Source organism: Tachypleus tridentatus, chromosome 3 (assembly GCF_004210375.1).
Source record: "Tachypleus tridentatus isolate NWPU-2018 chromosome 3, ASM421037v1, whole genome shotgun sequence".
NCBI lineage: Eukaryota > Metazoa > Arthropoda > Merostomata > Xiphosura > Limulidae > Tachypleus > Tachypleus tridentatus.
Window position 1 is genome coordinate 68,205,484 of NC_134827.1, and position 17,997 is coordinate 68,223,480.

Genomic DNA, 17,997 nt, shown 5'->3' on the forward strand with positions numbered 1-17,997 from the left:
TTATAACTAGATACTAATTATTAACTAGTTTTATCATAAGTTATAATTCCAACTGAAGTCTTCTGTATTAGAAGTTGAATCAACTAACCATTAATTTTATCTTAAATATATGAAAGGTTTATGCAGGAGGAAGACTTCTGTTAGGCACTTAGCTAGTTTTTGGTGAAACTTGCTACCAAATTCCTTATTGTGATAGCAAAAACAGCCAATTCATTATAACAAGTCCAATTATATTTAATTAAAATGTTGAATATTTAATGTATGTAAAATATAATATACCTTAGCTAATGTTTTGTTGTCATTTTCGTAATTTAGTTTGAAAAAGCAAGTTAATGCTAATACTGTAGGAATGCACCTCTTAAAATATTAATATGTATTTTCAATACATTTTAAAGTTAATGAACTTGAGCTTGCATATTTATTTGCATATTCTTGGAAGTTGCAAGGTTGTTGTTAATCTTATTATCTAATCATCATATTCATATTCTAATTACGTTATATATTATGCATCAGAGATACTTCTGTTAAGCATTCTTTACAAGAACACAGGGATATTACTTTCAAACAGATAAACTCTAAAGTAATGTGAAATGTGACAGCTGCACTAGGAAATAATTATTATCATGATACACAATAAGCAGAAAGCACTTGAAAAACACACTCTTTAGATAAAAATTGTGTGCACAAAATAAAAACTATTATAGAATATCTAAAAATTTCTATTTATGTATAAACAATTAAAATATTCAAAATCCATAGAAACCTGAAAGGACAGGTTCTCAATGACATTACTTGTAGTTAAGGGAAGATAAGTATTGGATGAGAAATGTGTCAAAATTTGTTATTGTCATCTCACCTTTTCTTTCTGCATATCGGAATGAAACAATTGAGAACATAAACACTATGAATGTACACTTATCTAAACAAATCCAACATACTTCAGTTTACAGAACTAAAAACTAATTGCTTTCATTTGCTCTAACAAATTGTTTATACATAAATAGAAATTTTTAGATATTCTATAATAGTTTTTATTTTCTGAAAATGTAAACCCCTGCAATAAAACTTCAAAAACAAGCATCTAAAAAAAGTATACAAATATCAACCTCAAAATTATAACATGAGCATTATGTATATAATGTACAAGTAACTATGTTTTTGTATCTTCATTTCTTTAAATGTACTTACACTGGCAAACCAAGCATTCACATCAAGAACAGTCAACATACCTTATTTTATCAGTGAACTTCAATATAGGCACTTTTGCATGTATAAACTGAGGTTTTTTAACGAAACCTAACAAAAAATATAAAAGGTTGGTGTATTACACAGCTGAAAAAGAAAGTATTTGAGAAACAAAGACAACAAAACTGAAAACTAAACCAGAAGTTAAAATACTGTTTACAACTTAAATGAGAGTACAATAAACTCAGTGATGATTCTTATCTTCCTCAACTTTAACCATTAGTAAAATCAACAGAAAAATACAAATAGCCTATGTTAGACCATGATTTTATGTAGAATACTTCAATATAAAACACAATAAAGTTAATTAAGTAATCAACTTCCTATAATTAAATAGAAGTAATAAATGTACAATATGTGAAGCAATCTGTGTAAGTATATCATTCCAAGTTATTAGTTTCATGTGCTATACTTACTATGCTTACTTATTTCTTTCAAGATGTACTTCAGTATATGTGCTGCTTCATTCTTTTGGTCAATCTACAAACAAGCATAGAAATCCTACAATGACACCCTTCAACAATATTAATAACTTGTTCATGTTAATATATGCAGAGGTATTTTTTTATAACAGAGTTTGTCTTAGCTGATTCACAAATAACATTCATTCCTAATAACTAATAACATTACACAAGATTCTTAATGAAACCATAAAACATTTGTCAAGGGTAACACTTAAGTAGTAGTCTTGACAAGTAAAGCAACACATAATCAGCAATAACAACATTCAAAAATCAGTAGTAATGTCTGAAGGAATATTTACTTGTATATTTCAATCTTTCTCTCAGAGATATGTAACCTACTATTTTCACTCAAAATCTCTATACAATATCTTTAACAAATATTTATCCATTTTCACACACATGCTCCAGTCTAGGCACCAACATGAAAATTATATAACAATAGAAAATTGATCTTGACATAGAGACAAATTCAATACACACAGAATTATGTGAAAAACTGAGGGAACTACATGTGCATTCAGAGTAACATGAGATAAGCCTTATGTAATTGCAACCTATTCACTCCATCTCTCAGAAACTGTCCATTCTCTCCCCACTTCCTAATAATTAGCCCCTGTATGTCATTTATCTCAAATGGGGATTACAAAATGGCAGCATGGTACCATCAAGAGAAATTAACCTTCTTTGTTAACCTGACTGAGGAAGGATGAAACGTTGTTCTCTGCTTTATTAGTAAAAGTGTTCATACCCATATCAGATGTCTTGAGATACATTTTTACTTCAAGCAAGTTTCTTGTCATCATGAATCAGCAACCAATTAATTTGCTGCTTTAAGTTGGGGCCCTGCACACAGTTAATAGGCAGTAATGATATCATTCACTATAAATACATTCTGCAATAACTCCTTATATATCCTTAATATGAGGATCTTTAATATATTAATTATTGAACTATACACAGACGTTTACCTTATTTCTATCTTATTTATAAATATTACCCCTTCAAACATTTAGAAATTACTAGTTAAATGCCAACAAATTGTATTTACTTCACTGGCTTTACAAGAAAAATTACTTTTACTTTTGAGAATTAACAGAATTTCCCAAGACATATTATAATTTTTTATATTTCACAATATAATTGTTTTCTTTCATTCTGAAATTTTTTCAGTTACCAAAAACTGTCAATTTTTAGAAACAGGCACAATGATAGTAAACAGCAAAAAACTGGAAAAAAAGCCATGTAACTAAAAAAAAATGGGAAAAACTGATAAATTGCACAAAATATGTTTGTGGAAAATGGGACACAAACCATGGACCTTTGGATTCAAAGTCTGGCTTGCTAATTATTGAGACATTCTTGTCCCTTACTCAGAGTTTAATAGGATCTTAGGCAAAATCACAGGAGAACAATCAAATGGCTATCAAACTCAGAAAAGGAATAAAGTAAGGTGTTTCTCTGATCCACACTCAAGGACCTTTCAAACTTTCAAAGTGAACAAAGGTAAAATAACAGAAAAATTTTCATTAAGAACACAAAGTAACAACCCAAGCTGCATTATAACAGAAAAGTACAACTATTTCAAACCTCCAGTTTCCACTGACTTCTACACTTTAAAAATACCATGATATAATTATATATATTTTTAAACATACAATTAAGAAAGTATTCCTAAACAACACATAAACATTTAAAATTTAAAATCCACATTTCTACTTGTATTTCATAGAAAAAGGTTACCATAGCAGCAGCAGACAGTAAAAAGATCAGCTCATAAAGGTAATTCTCCAATTCTTTTAATTTTATAAATAACAAATTAATAGCCAAGAATTAGTATAGGTTAATGCATAAATATATTTAACATATTCTTTGGTCAAAAACCACTTAGCATAGCTTTATTTAAAGTGGCTATATGTGAGAAATGAGACTGGTTCTTTGAAGACCAGCATACAATAACAAAATCATCTTTTGTCAGGCATGAAATATTTGATGTGAATATTTTATAGGTAGAAATTACATTAATGCTGGTCTTTCTTGAAGACCCAGACTGATTTAGATTTAAAAATATAATAAATATCTCTTTGCACAGAGTACTGTAACTAAGGAAATGTACATCTGAGAAAGTGTGAGGTATTTCATAGCCTGGTAGTTATGGCATTTGACTCAATATGTGTAAGTTTCAAGTTAAAATCCCATAATCAATTAGGCTCACTGACATATCTTACCAGCACTTCAGTGGTAGGCAAAAATCTTAATGATTGCCAGAAATCTACATCCTCTTATGGATGGTTGAAGCCTTATTTATTTTACATGTATGTGTGGCACTGGAAACACTACAGACAAAAGGAAAAAAGTGAAATTAATTTGCCTGCATGCAAAAAAAGAATTGAAAACTACAGGGTCTATCAACAGTAATCTTCCTGGTCCACAATGAAAGTAATAACTAAGCATATCAATCATTATTAATCTTAATGTGTGTAAAAATATATGGTAATTTGATCCTTTTTCAAAAAACTACTGTTTTAAATTCAGCTTGATTTGTGTTTCTAGTGTTATTACTTCTACAAAATAAATTACAATGCATTAAAAAAGATGAATGACCAAATTCTGATGCACAGCAGTCCAAAAATGTTCAGAAAAGTATGAGAAATCTATATTGAAGGTAACATGTCTGTTAATAGGTTTGCCAGTAAACTTGGAGCTAATGCTCAAATAAGAGTGTAATTGAAAAGTTTACAGGCTTAAAACTGAATTATAGAATTAAATTGCAATTATTATCAAATCACATTTAAGTCATTTTTCAAATTATATTTTAGGTAACAATTTATATTATATCATAATTTCTTTTTGTATTTAAAATTTAACAGTAATTATTTATTTATGTTTATTATTATTATTGTTTTAACTAACTTTACTACCATTCACAATAACTGATGAACTACAAACTTAGTTTTATTGTTCCCAGAACAGGTCATGTAACAATTACATCAATACTACATTAGCAGTTTTCTAAAAACTCACGAATAAGAGAAAGAAAAATATGTTATAGTATGCAATGATTAGCTTTAAGGATTTTTTGGTGTTGTCCAGAGGACACCCTAGCAGTGTTATGAGGTTGTCCTCAAAATTGTTGGGTAGTTTGACTTATTATCAGTATTTTGCCTCTTTTTCTCTGATTATTTAACACTTTCCATGAAAAAAAATTATATGATGATCAGACTTCCTAAATTAATAACAAGCTTACTTTACATAAAAGTTCATATTTTATGTTATTTTTTTATACTACAAGATTTTTTTTACAATAAACTTCACTCAATCTGAACCATTCGACAAACAAACAAACACAAAAGTAGTGAATCTAAATTATTCTGTCTCTTCTTTATAGAATGACTGCACACCTTAACAGATAACCACACTATTTATTTTTACATTGAAGGCTAAACAATTCAAATCTCCCAGTTATTCAGGTTTATTTTAATGTCTCATACATTAGTGTCAAACTTAATTAGCACAATTATAGAAGCACAATATCAACCTACAAAAAACAAGAGTTGCTCAACAGGATATTGGTGTGTCAAGAATGACCCCGATATGTCAACATCACAACTGACATATCTGGTGTCAATGAGCCCTTTTTCCCTATACAAGAACTCATAAGGCAGATTTGGATATGACAAATATAATGGTGGTTTATACAGTATATAAATTTATGATCTAGAGAATGTGGTTAAAACCCATATGATGAAACAAATTTTCAGTACACATTTTTTTAGACAGGTAGTATAAAGGTCCTGCAGCTGCCCATCAACTCAAAACTCTTAAAAGAAATTTCCAGGTCAATAACATTACTTGAGCATGCCAATCAAATAAGTTTTACGTCCCTTAATATAAAAGAATCTGAAATATACATATGCATTCATACAAATCCTTATATTTACTCACAAATTTGTAATTCTTAAATAATGTTATCTAATAATTAGCTAATATCTAATAATTAAGTGAGTACTTAAGTTTACATTGTGTTTGATTCCCATTGCTACTAAATTAGCTGTCTTTATTAGAAAAAAATAACAACGCTACCTGCAATTATTACTAATTTCCACCTGATAACTGGAAATAAGGCCAGTGGCTGCAATACACACTACCAGCTCTGTGGCTACTTAAATAAAGTACATTCAGAGAAAAATGATGTTTTACAATAAAAGGGATAATGACACTTAAGTATTGTTATCTTTATTTTAAATGAAGTTTAAATTTTGTGTTTTTTACATTATGTTATGTTTCTATTTAAAATTGCATAAGATTTATTCTTTATTATTGTAGAAGCAAGTTTAATCCAAATGGAGGATCTAGGTGGATCCAGAGCCCCATCCATTTTTACAGAAATTAACAACTCTATTCCTTAATGTTGTATAAACAGAGAGGAACTAGGGTAGAGAGTCTAGGAAAGGCAAATCTTTGCCACATTTCCTTACACTACCCACATTGTAGTAAAAAGCAACATTATACATCAGGGTTTTTATTTGACTAGGCAATTCATTACCATTAAAGCTTTTTTGAAGTTTTCTAAAATCATCATACCTGGAGTTTAAAAGCAATTTAGTTAAGGCCTTGGCCAACGGCTGGTTATTTATAAGTTAATATAACCATTCAGCATCAACTAACTGTTGCCATGGTAAAATTCCAAGCCTTGGCTTTTTGCAGACACTAACAACAAATCTAGACTTTATATATTTGTTTTAATTGTAGTTAGTATTGTTTTAAAGTTAGAACTTTCTTAGACAGTATTTTTTGTGTTGATGATGTCTAAAATAAAAGAAAATGAGTAGATAAAGAATGATTTAAAGAAAAAAACAGGCATTCTATTTATTAATGGTATAATTTGTTTTATATTTGATTATCAATAATTAGAGCTACTTGATTTTAGTTTAAAATACTGAAATGTTTGTTTTCTAACCATTTTTATTTTCATATCAATAGCATTAATCGAAATAAAGAGATATGCTTTAAAATTATTCGAGTATAGTCTGATTATTGCAATGTTAACTTGACTCATTTAGGTTACTTTAGTTCCAAATCATCAACACTAATTAATTCAAAATACTGTCATAATAAAGTAGAAGTCTCTTCATTCATGCATCCTACCAGCATTATAAAAATAACACATTTCTGAAGTTAGTGTGAAGAAGCTGTGCATTGTTATTATTTATTAACACATTTATGTTATACTATCTGAATGAACTTTCTACTAACATTCTTAGTCATTCTTTAATGGTTTTCAAACTATAAAATATGAAGTTATAACCTTGCAAAGTTTTATTTTACATAATAAATTGATGTTATTATAATTTTTATGCTGCTTGATTTTAAATTTAGGATCCTTCAAAAATATACATAGTTTTTATGTTGGGTAGATACTCATTTATCTAATAAATAAAATCAGTTATAATTATTATTCACTTCCCTTAGTAGTTTACAATGACTTTTAATAACTGCACAGTTATAGGCACAAAACTTAAAGGTCATAAAATTGTCTTAAACATACTTGTAAACATGAAAAACAACACTAAATACTTTATAATAACAAGTATGAAAATGTGTATAAAGCACTCTTGGAAGAATGTTTCATAACTCCATTTCCAAATTGCCCCTGAAGAAAAAAGGTCCGCCTTTAGAAAGTGCTTGGATTATTAGTGTTTGTATTTCAGTTTTATCAAGATTTGTTGGACCTACATATTTTTAGCACACTGTGATAATTTCATACACATTTTACTATTTTTAAATACTAATTAATACAATTGTATGCAGTATATATTAATACACAACTGTATAGTTTATTATTATAAATGTAACTTAATTATACATTATTGTGTCTCATGTCTAGAGACAGGATTTCCTCTGACTTTTCATATTTTTTCTCCACTTGACAAAATTTATTAAAACACAAGTAATTCTAAATATGTATATTTCATCAGTTTGAATTCAAAAATATTTTCAAATCAATACTGTAATTGTTTTTAATTTATTAAATGAAGAGCAACACAATTTATCTTATTTCTGCTCACAAAATGCTTTGCCCGTACAAATTCCACTTATCAAATTCTGTTTAAAATTTTTTTTGCTCACCCCAATGATTACTTTTACTGAGAACCTTGGTTTGTTTTGAATTTTGCACAAAGCTATTTGAGGGCTATCTACACTACTGAGAATCTATCATGTCTAGAGACCATGTTGATTTTAGTGTTTTTGTACAGGACTTAATTCAAACCTTGTTACAGTACTACATCAAGTGTGTCACTGGGGAGGCTCAACTGATGGGAAGGTGTCAATCACCTTGAGATAAAGTAAGCTTATACAGTTTATAGACTTGATGAATAAATAATAAAGAAAATATAGTACAAGATTAATGCAATAGCAAATGTACGATATTTAAAGAAAGTTATGTTCTCGTCAGACACAAATGGTTTACCTCAACACTAGAGATTACTTAACACTTAACATAAGTATCTTGTTGATTTTCAATTCTTTGTTTAAATTTACTGTTTTTACTTTTAAAAGATGTACTGTAGTTTTACTGAGTTGGTGTGTTTGTAAACATTACATTTTTTCATTATTTTCACAAAACCATCAAATCAAATAAGTTTAGCTAAGTTTACTATTTAATGATTATGATACATCAAATATTCTAATTATTCAAGTCTTTACTGAATATTATTTTTATGTTTATTCCATTCAAACAACATGCATAAACAAACTTACTGATTGCAGTCATAATAAGTTTTAGCTCTACACAGCAGGTTCATTCATTTTACATCTTGTAATTACAATGGTTATGAGAAATTATTACATACTATGGCTCTGAAAGTACTTAATGTAATGACACAAAATTTGGAAAGCTTTCAGTAAATGTTAAAAGCCTTCTGAGGCAAAAAAACTCAATTTTTAATTAACCATTGAAAGCCTACATTAAATTTTAAATTATTAAAGTCAGGCAGTATGGAGTCACAGTGACCCTTAGCTGCCATTCTGAGGTTAAGTATTTTTACTAAAATGTTGTCTGTAATTAGATTGTTTCAGAGTTTGACTGCTATACATGCAAAGTAATTTTCATGTCAGCAAAGCTCTAGATAAGGACATGTTCTATGCATTCACGCATATTTTTCCTGAAAAGAATCTAGGCATACAAAAATGTAGAGTATAGATTCAGTCTTTATTTGGTGTAAATTTATGCAATTTAATCATGCCTTCACAACTGGTTTCCTGCTGTCCAGTTAAATATGGCACAACACTTAAATTTTAGTGTAATCAACCAGTCTGATGTAATCCTAGTCAACAAATGTTTATTGATTTTTATCTACTTTATCAAGCACTCATGACACTTGAATGACAAAAATCTTATCTCATCAACAGTTTAGCACAGGATCAAGATGATTTAAGAAAAATTACATAAAAAATATGAACTCATCATACAAATATTTCACTCAAAATGATAAAACTGAAAACAGTGCAGAGATCTTTGCAAAATCATAGATGATCTCGCCCTTTCTTGCACTGAACTTAGCAATCAAACAGTAAAGAAATACTCTGTAACTACTATTTCTGAAAAACATTTCAGTTTTAGAGGAAAAAAAATTCTGGTTGGTGAAGGAGTAGATAACTAATGAACTGAAAAGCAGCATTTGAATAAAGAGAAAAGTGAGAAGCACATGCACAAATGAAAAATCACCTAATATTCAAAAGAACAGCACTGAGAGGAATAGGTTGTCTTCATAACACTAGCAGGCCAAGAAAGGTTTCCTGAAAAAATCTGAAGACAAGAATAAATGTATGGCAGTGATTTTAAGAAGGAAAATAAGTCAACCTCTGTATGAGATTATGAAAGTCAATTTCTACAACCTTTTATGTATCAAAGGAGGAATTGCCATCTGATATAGTCAACAGTTGAGTTATAGAATTTGAATGAAGCAAATATCTAATATAATAATTTAAGCTATGTAACAATGAATATTATTCAGTCACAAATACACAAAGATATTTACATTTACATTTATATTTACATTGTTACATTTAAGCTATGTAACAATGAATATTTTACAGTCACAAATATCAAATATAGTAATTTAAGCTATGTAACACTAAAAGTTATACAGTCACAAATATCAAATATAATAATTTAAGCTATGTAACAAAAAATGTTATACAGTCATAAATATCAAATATAATAATTTAAGTCATGTAACAATAAATGTTATAGTCACAAATATCAAATATAATAATTTAAACTACATAACACAAAATGTTATTCAGTCATGTATAGGTAGAGTTATTCAGAGCCACTTAAAGAAGAAATCCTTCAGTCCAAGACAGACAATAATGATAGATAAAAGCACAGATTAATCAATATGTATAAGATATGTGGAGAATGGTGAAACAATAACAAAGTTATTAACAAATGTAGTCACTGGGGATGGCAAAGGTCACACAATGCAGTGTCTCACTAACATCAGATCTGACTCAACTAAAATTGTTTCTCCAGCAGCAGATGGTGCATCAATAATGACATGTGTTGGTCTGCAAATGAAATCAAAGTACACCTTTTTTGCAGTACAGAGCCACTGTACTGCTCAATTTCTAAACTAGTTGTAATAGATTAACCTAAAAAAAGTGGACACTCTCAAGACATTTAGAAATAATTTTAACTTTTTCATTTGATGAATAGGTCAAGTCACCATACTCAAAAACTCAACACTATTCAACAACTTAGAATAAATGAGTCAACATAAGATGGCTTGAGCTCAAAATGCTGTTGAAGCTGTGTATTAGAATTATAATAACTCAGCCTTTGTTATACTTTCAAACTTTGCAAACACTTTTCAAAATATAAGACAGTGATACTAGTGTCATTTATACTAAAAACTTATGATGTTCTTGGTGAGCAATTACAAAAATAAATTTGGTATTTAATGAAATACAGCCATTGACAGAAGCAGCAATAGATAAGTTATATTTTCTTGGATCAGGATATAAAAATGTTCAACTCTTTCAACACAGGATCTGTCAGTTTGACCAACCAAGTGACCTATTTGTACTTGTTTAAAGTTTTATAGGTTTAATACTTCTACCTTTCAATATAGTGTGTATATCTTCGTAAAATTTGATAGTCTCTCACGTAACATTACAAGTTTTGTTTTTGAGATGCCAAAAACTATACACTATTTCAATAAAGTAAAATATAGATTTGTTTATTACTGTGTTGAGTATTTGTTTTGGATAGCCTGTGTAAAAAGTAATTTGCATGCTATGATTAAAATTACTTTTTATCATCATAAAAATCTCCAATTTCCTTTATTCCTTCCCTAAAAACTTCCTCAATCCATTTCAAACGTGTTTTTTTTCAGTAAAACTTTATATTTTATCTGTTACTTTATCTACCCTAACTCAAAATATGATTGATCAATTTGACCATCCTCAGAACCACCAAAATAAAAATCCAAATAACCCTTTTTTTTCTTTCATAAATGACTTCAAATTGTAAGATGAAACTACAATAATTTATTCTAAGTAGATTTAAGCTCATAACAATATACCTTTATTACAAATAAATTTTTATTGCCCCTTGAACTGTGTCCAACTATTATTCATGCCATTATAAATTGTGAATCACTGAGGAACATGCACTTCACGTTATGCTATCATATTGTATTTCCCACATGGTAATCTTCTATTTTCTTGCTGTTGATTCTCTAGGACATTTAAGCCTTATTTCTTATACTAATGGTAGTAAGGTATTAAATATACTAATAATATGCAAAAAGTAGCTCTCAAAATTTTTCTGGGTTTCTAACTGTGCAACAAAAGCCATTACAAATTTATCCAAGTTTGTCATTAATTTTCTCACCGGAACACTGTTTGTACAGAACAAAGTGTTCTGCAATACATCATTTGGTAGATTAAAACCTTGACTTTATATCAATTATAGGTAACTGTAAGAGAGAACTATGAGCATATCCTGAAAAAAAGAGGATGTGACAGATAGGGATGGTAGGAAGGGTTTGATTTTCTATTGGTAGCTCTATAACCAAACAAAATTGAAGGCTATGAAAAGGATGGTTTGTCTGAGTAATAATTATTCTACAGTGAGTAATTTACATTTAATTTCTTACTCTTTCAATGGGCAATTTAACAAAATGGAGAAGGCCTAGAAAAAATATGTCACATGTCATACGAAGGAAAATTCAGAAATTTTAAAAATATTTCCTTGTAGAATTAGGAACATAAAACTTACATACCACCAAAATATGGATTATTAGATAAGATGTTATGCTATACTAACTGGTGTAACATAAACAAAAAGAAGTTTAATAAAACTGTGAACATACAATACTAAAAACTCTGTATCATGTGTATCAAAGAATACTGAGGTTAAAGTTCAAGAACATGACAGACAGCATGGGACTTAGAGAAGGAGAAGGAAAACTAGTGCTTTTACAAATGGAGAAAAACTTATAAAGAATTCTTAAAACATTCAAAATGAACTATCAGACTTGAAAAGGAGGTATATATCTGGTCTAAAAGAGAATATAAACTACAGAATAAAAAATGAAGGCAGATTTTCAAATACTTTAACTTAGCATTTTGTTGGAACCAATAGTGGTAAATTTGACAAGTATTGGTAAAACTGAAAGAGCTCTTGAGTCTCTTACACTGTTATACAGAACTGACCAAACAGTAAATGTTTAGGGAAGTCTCCAAGGGGAGAATGAACAAAGAGTAGAACAAAAACAAGTCAGCAAACATTTAGACAAAGAGTAGCCGATAACAAAAAGTAAGACATCAGGCTCATACAAACATTTACCTACTCAGAGTTTGTATCAAAGATTATACAAATGCATAAATAAATTATGCCCCAGTTTGCAAAACTGTGCATGACAGTTCTGTGTATAACCATTACAAGTGTTGAGTGCAAAACAATTTTCAATCCTCAATATAGAATAAAATGTTTAATGAGCAGAAACATTCTTTGTAGCATTCAAATGAGTAATATTAAGTTATGAAATTATGATCCAATTAAAGCAGTCAGGCTATGGGTTGCAAAAGAGAAAAGAAGAAAGTGATTGTTTTATCAACTACATATGCCTAGGGCTAAGAAATAAAAAAAGTGCCTCAGCTTCCATGAGAGATGTTGAAGAAGTACAATATATAATTTTAATGGGTAAATATGTAATAGATATTTACACAGTTTAACACGTAAATATGTGAAAGTTTTGAAGTTCTCAGAAATCATGGACAGGAATCTTTAAACCTACTTACAGTGCTTATTATTTAGCAGAAACAGAGTTATAAAAGACTTAAGAAGTGCAAAGATACTAATCAGTTATAAACTCAGTTAATCATATTCATTCAGCTGTGGGGTAGAGGCTTAAGCTAGTCATATCAGACTATGAGCAGGCAAGTCAAACTGCCATACCAGTTTTGTGATATAGGACTGCAGGGCATTTTTCCACTTTTAAACACAAGACTACCTTTGTGTGGCAAAGCAAAGTCAAGGTAATGATTTGTACATGTACCTTCTTTTATCCTTAAGGAGGCAAAAGGTGGACTGTTTTAAATACTTAATGAAATTTTTCTTTTCAGCACTGATTCATGATGACAAGAAACCCAATTGATGTAAAAATGTATCTCAAGACTTTTATTAAATACACAAAACCTGTTAACCTGAAGATGACCTAAGAAGGATGAAATGCTGTTCTCCACTTTATTTTAATAAAAGTTTTAATACCCATACCAGCTGTCTTGAACATACATTTTTCACCACTGAGTTGGATTTCAAGGAATAAATATTCATTGACCTAAAATCTTATCTAGAGCTCTGTGTTATAGCTAAAAATATTTTTCTTCATCTGAAAATTTTCAAATTTTATTTGTATTGTCTCTAAAACCTAAATATTTTTTATCTCTTATTTTCTATACTATAATTCTATATAGGGTTGGTCAATTAGACTGATCTCTCAACCATCTTAAAAGAATTAGGATATAATTCTAAATTACTCTCTTTTTCTCAAATGATTGCAAATTGTAACAATATGCATGTATTTATATATAATTTTATGAAACTTAAGCCTATTTAATCAAATAATACACTGAGACACAGAACAGCAACAGATAAAAACTGATAACATCCTATACCTATGTTTGTCATTTTTGGCTTCTTCTAATCATGTAATAACAGCTGTTAGAAATTCAGTTAATCTCCTCAGTATACTTCACATAGGCATAAAGTTTCAAGTGAAATAAACAATTCTCTGTACAGAAAGCAGTGTAATATAGAACAAATTTGATAGATTAAAACTCTGGCTTTCTACTGGTTATAAATAATATAGTATAAAAAGGCAATAAATATTAAGAGCAGTGTGTGAAAGAGAGGATGTGGCAGTTGGGCATAACAAGTGAGTCATATTTTACAATTCACGATTCCATTTCAAATAAAAGTTGTGAAGTTTATACTTTGACTGAGAGATGTTGATATTATGAAAAGTAATTTCATTTAATTTTATATTTCTTAGAGGGTTGGTAAATAGATTAGAGAAGCCTAAATTAAATATTACCTCACAAAATGATAAAGGACAGTACAAGCTAAATAACAGAAAGCACTTAAATATTTTTTGATAGATTGTTTGGGCAGGATATTTATAATGAAAGTTTGTAGAAGCGTCATCCTCTGTCCTTTACACTTGTCTCCACAACAGGCAGTTGCCATCCATTCTACAAAGTTTCATCACTTATTAAATGTTTCAGAATCATAATCACTGGTAATCAAAAAGTAAAAAACAGCAAACAATATATGTAATATATACATGAGAAGTAAAAACTTTGAACAAACAAATTATAACACATGAAAATGAAAAATGTGGCACAAATGAGACAGTTAAATTAAAATAGGTTTAAATCAAGTAAAGACTGCAAATTAGTTAGGGATGGGAAAAGAGATTTTGGATATAATGTTTCTTTTATAAGAAGTTCAGTAACATGATTGGATGTTGAGAGAATCTTAAAGTTGGAGAGAGAAATTAGATGTCCTGTTTCCATATTGTGCTGACAGATGGTCAATTTGAGAGGGTTTAACCTTTCTTCTAGTTTTTGTAGATATGCTTATGTGTTCACGTGCTCAGACTTTTAGGTGGCATTTGGTTTCACCAATATAGTATGTCTTACACTCTCTATATGTGTATAAGTAGACAAGAGATAAACAATGGGCAGTAGGTCTTTAGTTTCGTAATAACATTCAAGTCAATTTGGGGTTTAGTATGAGTTACATGATTTTTTTCTTTCAATTGTTTTGTGATAAGGGATCTCTGTCTCCTAAGATATATTAAGCAGGTGCACTAGGGAAGTTTGGATACAGTGGGTATCTTAGATAGTTTGACAAACAAACTAGTTAGGAATTAGGAAATTAGTTTCTCTGGGAAATGCTTAGGATAGCTGGACTTCAACCACCTTTTGAATCTTACTAACTGAAATAATGAAAACTGCTAGATATGAACACATACAGAATGTTAAACTGAAGACACTTTCTAACAAGATATCACCTGACTAAGTCATATTTAATTACAGCAACATCACTTTATGTGACAATCAAAAAACTGCACCAAGCAAAGGAATGAGCTTTTCCTTACCCTCCTCAAAATTCAATTACATCAATTTTTTCTATCACTGGAAATCCTTGTACTGAAACATAAAACATTTACCTATTTTTTTTCCAAGACTACTTATAAACAAACAAAAGAACTATTTATTATGAAGTTAAAAAAACCAGCACTCTTCACCTGCTATAAGACATGCAGAATATCTTCTAATACGAAATCTGAAGAACTAGCAGCTATCAACTAACTTCCCTGAAATAAAAACATCATCATCAAGTGACCAGACAAAGGAAAGGGAAAAGTTGTTAATCTCACAAAAGCTGATTACGTTAAAATACTTGACATTCTTAATAGTCACAATAAGTTCAAACTTGTAAACAGAGAACCATTTATGTATACAACTTCAAGGGAACATTCAGAGATTTCTTAGAAACCTAAGCAAAAGAAATATTATTTCTGATTGTGTTTACACTAAATTATATCCTACTGGCTCCAGCTGAAGTATTATATGACCTACCAAAATTTCACAAACAAAATACCACCTCCCACTTTCTGTCTTAGGCACTCACCATTATAACTTAGCTAAATTCCTTGCACCCAACTTAAAATCTTTTACAAGAAATGAATTTACAAGACTACTTTTCTTTCAGAATTATGACGAGATAGTCAACAATATACAAAACTAGCATTGGTCAAAGAGAAGATCCATGCACATCTAAACTGGATAGCATCATGTCAAATCTGAACCAAAATTACAAGTAGACTCCTGTGGAGATTGGTGCCACTCTTACTGACATCAGGGGAAAACATCCAGAGACCCTAGTGGGAGGAATTCCAACTTCACCCTCTTCTCCAAGAATGAAAGAACACACTTGAACACTCTGGAGGAAAAGTCTCTCTCCACAACCCAAGTGACTAGAAACTAGGGCTCCCGAGTGCTACTAGTAAAGTCTAGAGGGTAAAATGCATTGAGAGAATCTGAGGAACAGTACTCTGGAAACTGTGCAATATGTGAACCAAGCTTCCTACCTTTTTAAAAGGAAACCAATTCCAATTTATTAAATCTGAAAATTGGTAGACACAGGCAGAATCCCCTTTAGCTTTATTCATGGTAGTCCATGATAATATGGTAATACTATCTGGTAGATGCCTGATCAAAAACTTGTGGAACACCTTTTTTCTACAGAGCCTGTTGCAATCAGTTGTAGGAATAATCAAATTAGTTGTTAGTATAGAACTGAACTGAAAGAAGCACATCTGTCTGGGAAATGCTTGCCACAAAGTGAAAACAAGATCTGATGGACCCTGGAAAATAATGAGAAAAGATTGTGACAAAAGTCCTCCTCTTCCTTATAATCCAGAAGATGTTGTTACAAATGGTTATGAGGTAGGAGGAAATTCTCAAAATAAGAGAAAAAAGCACTGGGAGAAGTCTCAATACCAGTCAAGAAATGTCTCCATATGGACAAATAAATCAGTTAAAAAAAGACAAACGTGCTAAAATTTATCAAAGATAACTTGGAAGATACTTCGTGTAAAGACTAAAATATACAAAATGGGTATTTTAGAATTCACCTCTAAAGAAATGGAGAAAACCAAGATTAACTGAAGAGTCCCTAGAGGGTAAAATGCATTGAGAAAACCTGAGGAACAGTACTCTGGAAACTGTGCAATAGGTGAACCAAGCTTCTGACATTTTTAAAGATGATCACCACAAAAGAAGATAAAGAGAGTCCCATACCACTTCCAGGCCTAACAGGCCAAAACAAATTATCAGATTACAATCGACTGCAGAAGTGAAAAATAGATGACAAAAGAAATGCACAGATAAATGTATCTTCTTCTCTAGTTGCCAGAGGTTCAGAAAGGAAGAAATTTATCAGGATATTGCAGGAGCAAAGAGGAGGGAGAAAGTCTTACAAACATGCCAACAACTCCAACTTATGGAATTAATATGTTAGCAGCCACAAAGAATATCCTTCCACCAGGAGGCAGAAGACTAAGGGAAGCAAACAGACAAATAAGGGTACAAGGTTTATCCATCCCATTGCATAATAAAACAGTAAATCTCCCAGTCCAAATCAGAAAAATCAGTAAAGAGGAGAATATAAATAGTCCCTACCACCAACAAGGGAGGAATAAACTGAGAGAGAACAAAGAAAAGCTCCAAAATCTCTGAAATCCGAATAATTAATTGAAGAAAAGGAGTAGAAGGTGGATCCAAATCAGACTCGTGAGAAGCTGACGGAGTAAAGAAAAGTGTCAGAAAACAGAAAAAAAAATTCGCTATAAGATTATCAAAAGGGTAACTTCAGGAGCCCTAGGAAAAAAAACAACACCCAACATCAAATGCATGTCTCCATATCTGAGGGGATAAAAACATGGACAGTCCCAGCTGAAAGTGAATCTTCCCCCTAACCATAAAGAAATGCTAGACAATAAAGGAAGAGCAGTGGAAGTCAGATTAGCTGCCTTGCTGACAACAGTAATAAGGGCATTCATACCTGCAAATATCATGTATGAGTAGTTTGGTTTTCATTTCTTTATTTTGAAAATTATAATTACACTGAAATCCTCAGACGTACAAATATTGCAATCCATAACAAGAGGATGTGTAGCACTCTATCAGAAAAGACTCTAACTGATGC

General features: G+C 30.3%; 1 protein-coding gene across 14 annotated transcripts in view; it reads right to left on the bottom strand.

Annotated features, from left to right (window-relative positions):
• Nucleotides 1-17,997, bottom strand: part of LOC143247048 (poly(A) RNA polymerase GLD2-like) — a 119,376-nt gene that overhangs the window by 63,322 nt on the left and 38,057 nt on the right. For 11 of the 14 annotated variants that reach the window (XM_076494387.1, XM_076494382.1, XM_076494380.1 and 8 more), the window contains exons 6-7: nucleotides 1,662-1,725; nucleotides 1,230-1,296 (exon numbers count right to left, since the gene is read on the bottom strand). In XM_076494387.1, the coding sequence (XP_076350502.1) occupies nucleotides 1,230-1,296; nucleotides 1,662-1,725 (131 nt within the window). The remainder of the gene's footprint in view (nucleotides 1-1,229; nucleotides 1,297-1,661; nucleotides 1,726-17,997) is intronic. The other 3 variants (XR_013026325.1, XM_076494386.1, XM_076494385.1) reach the window with 1 other exon arrangement.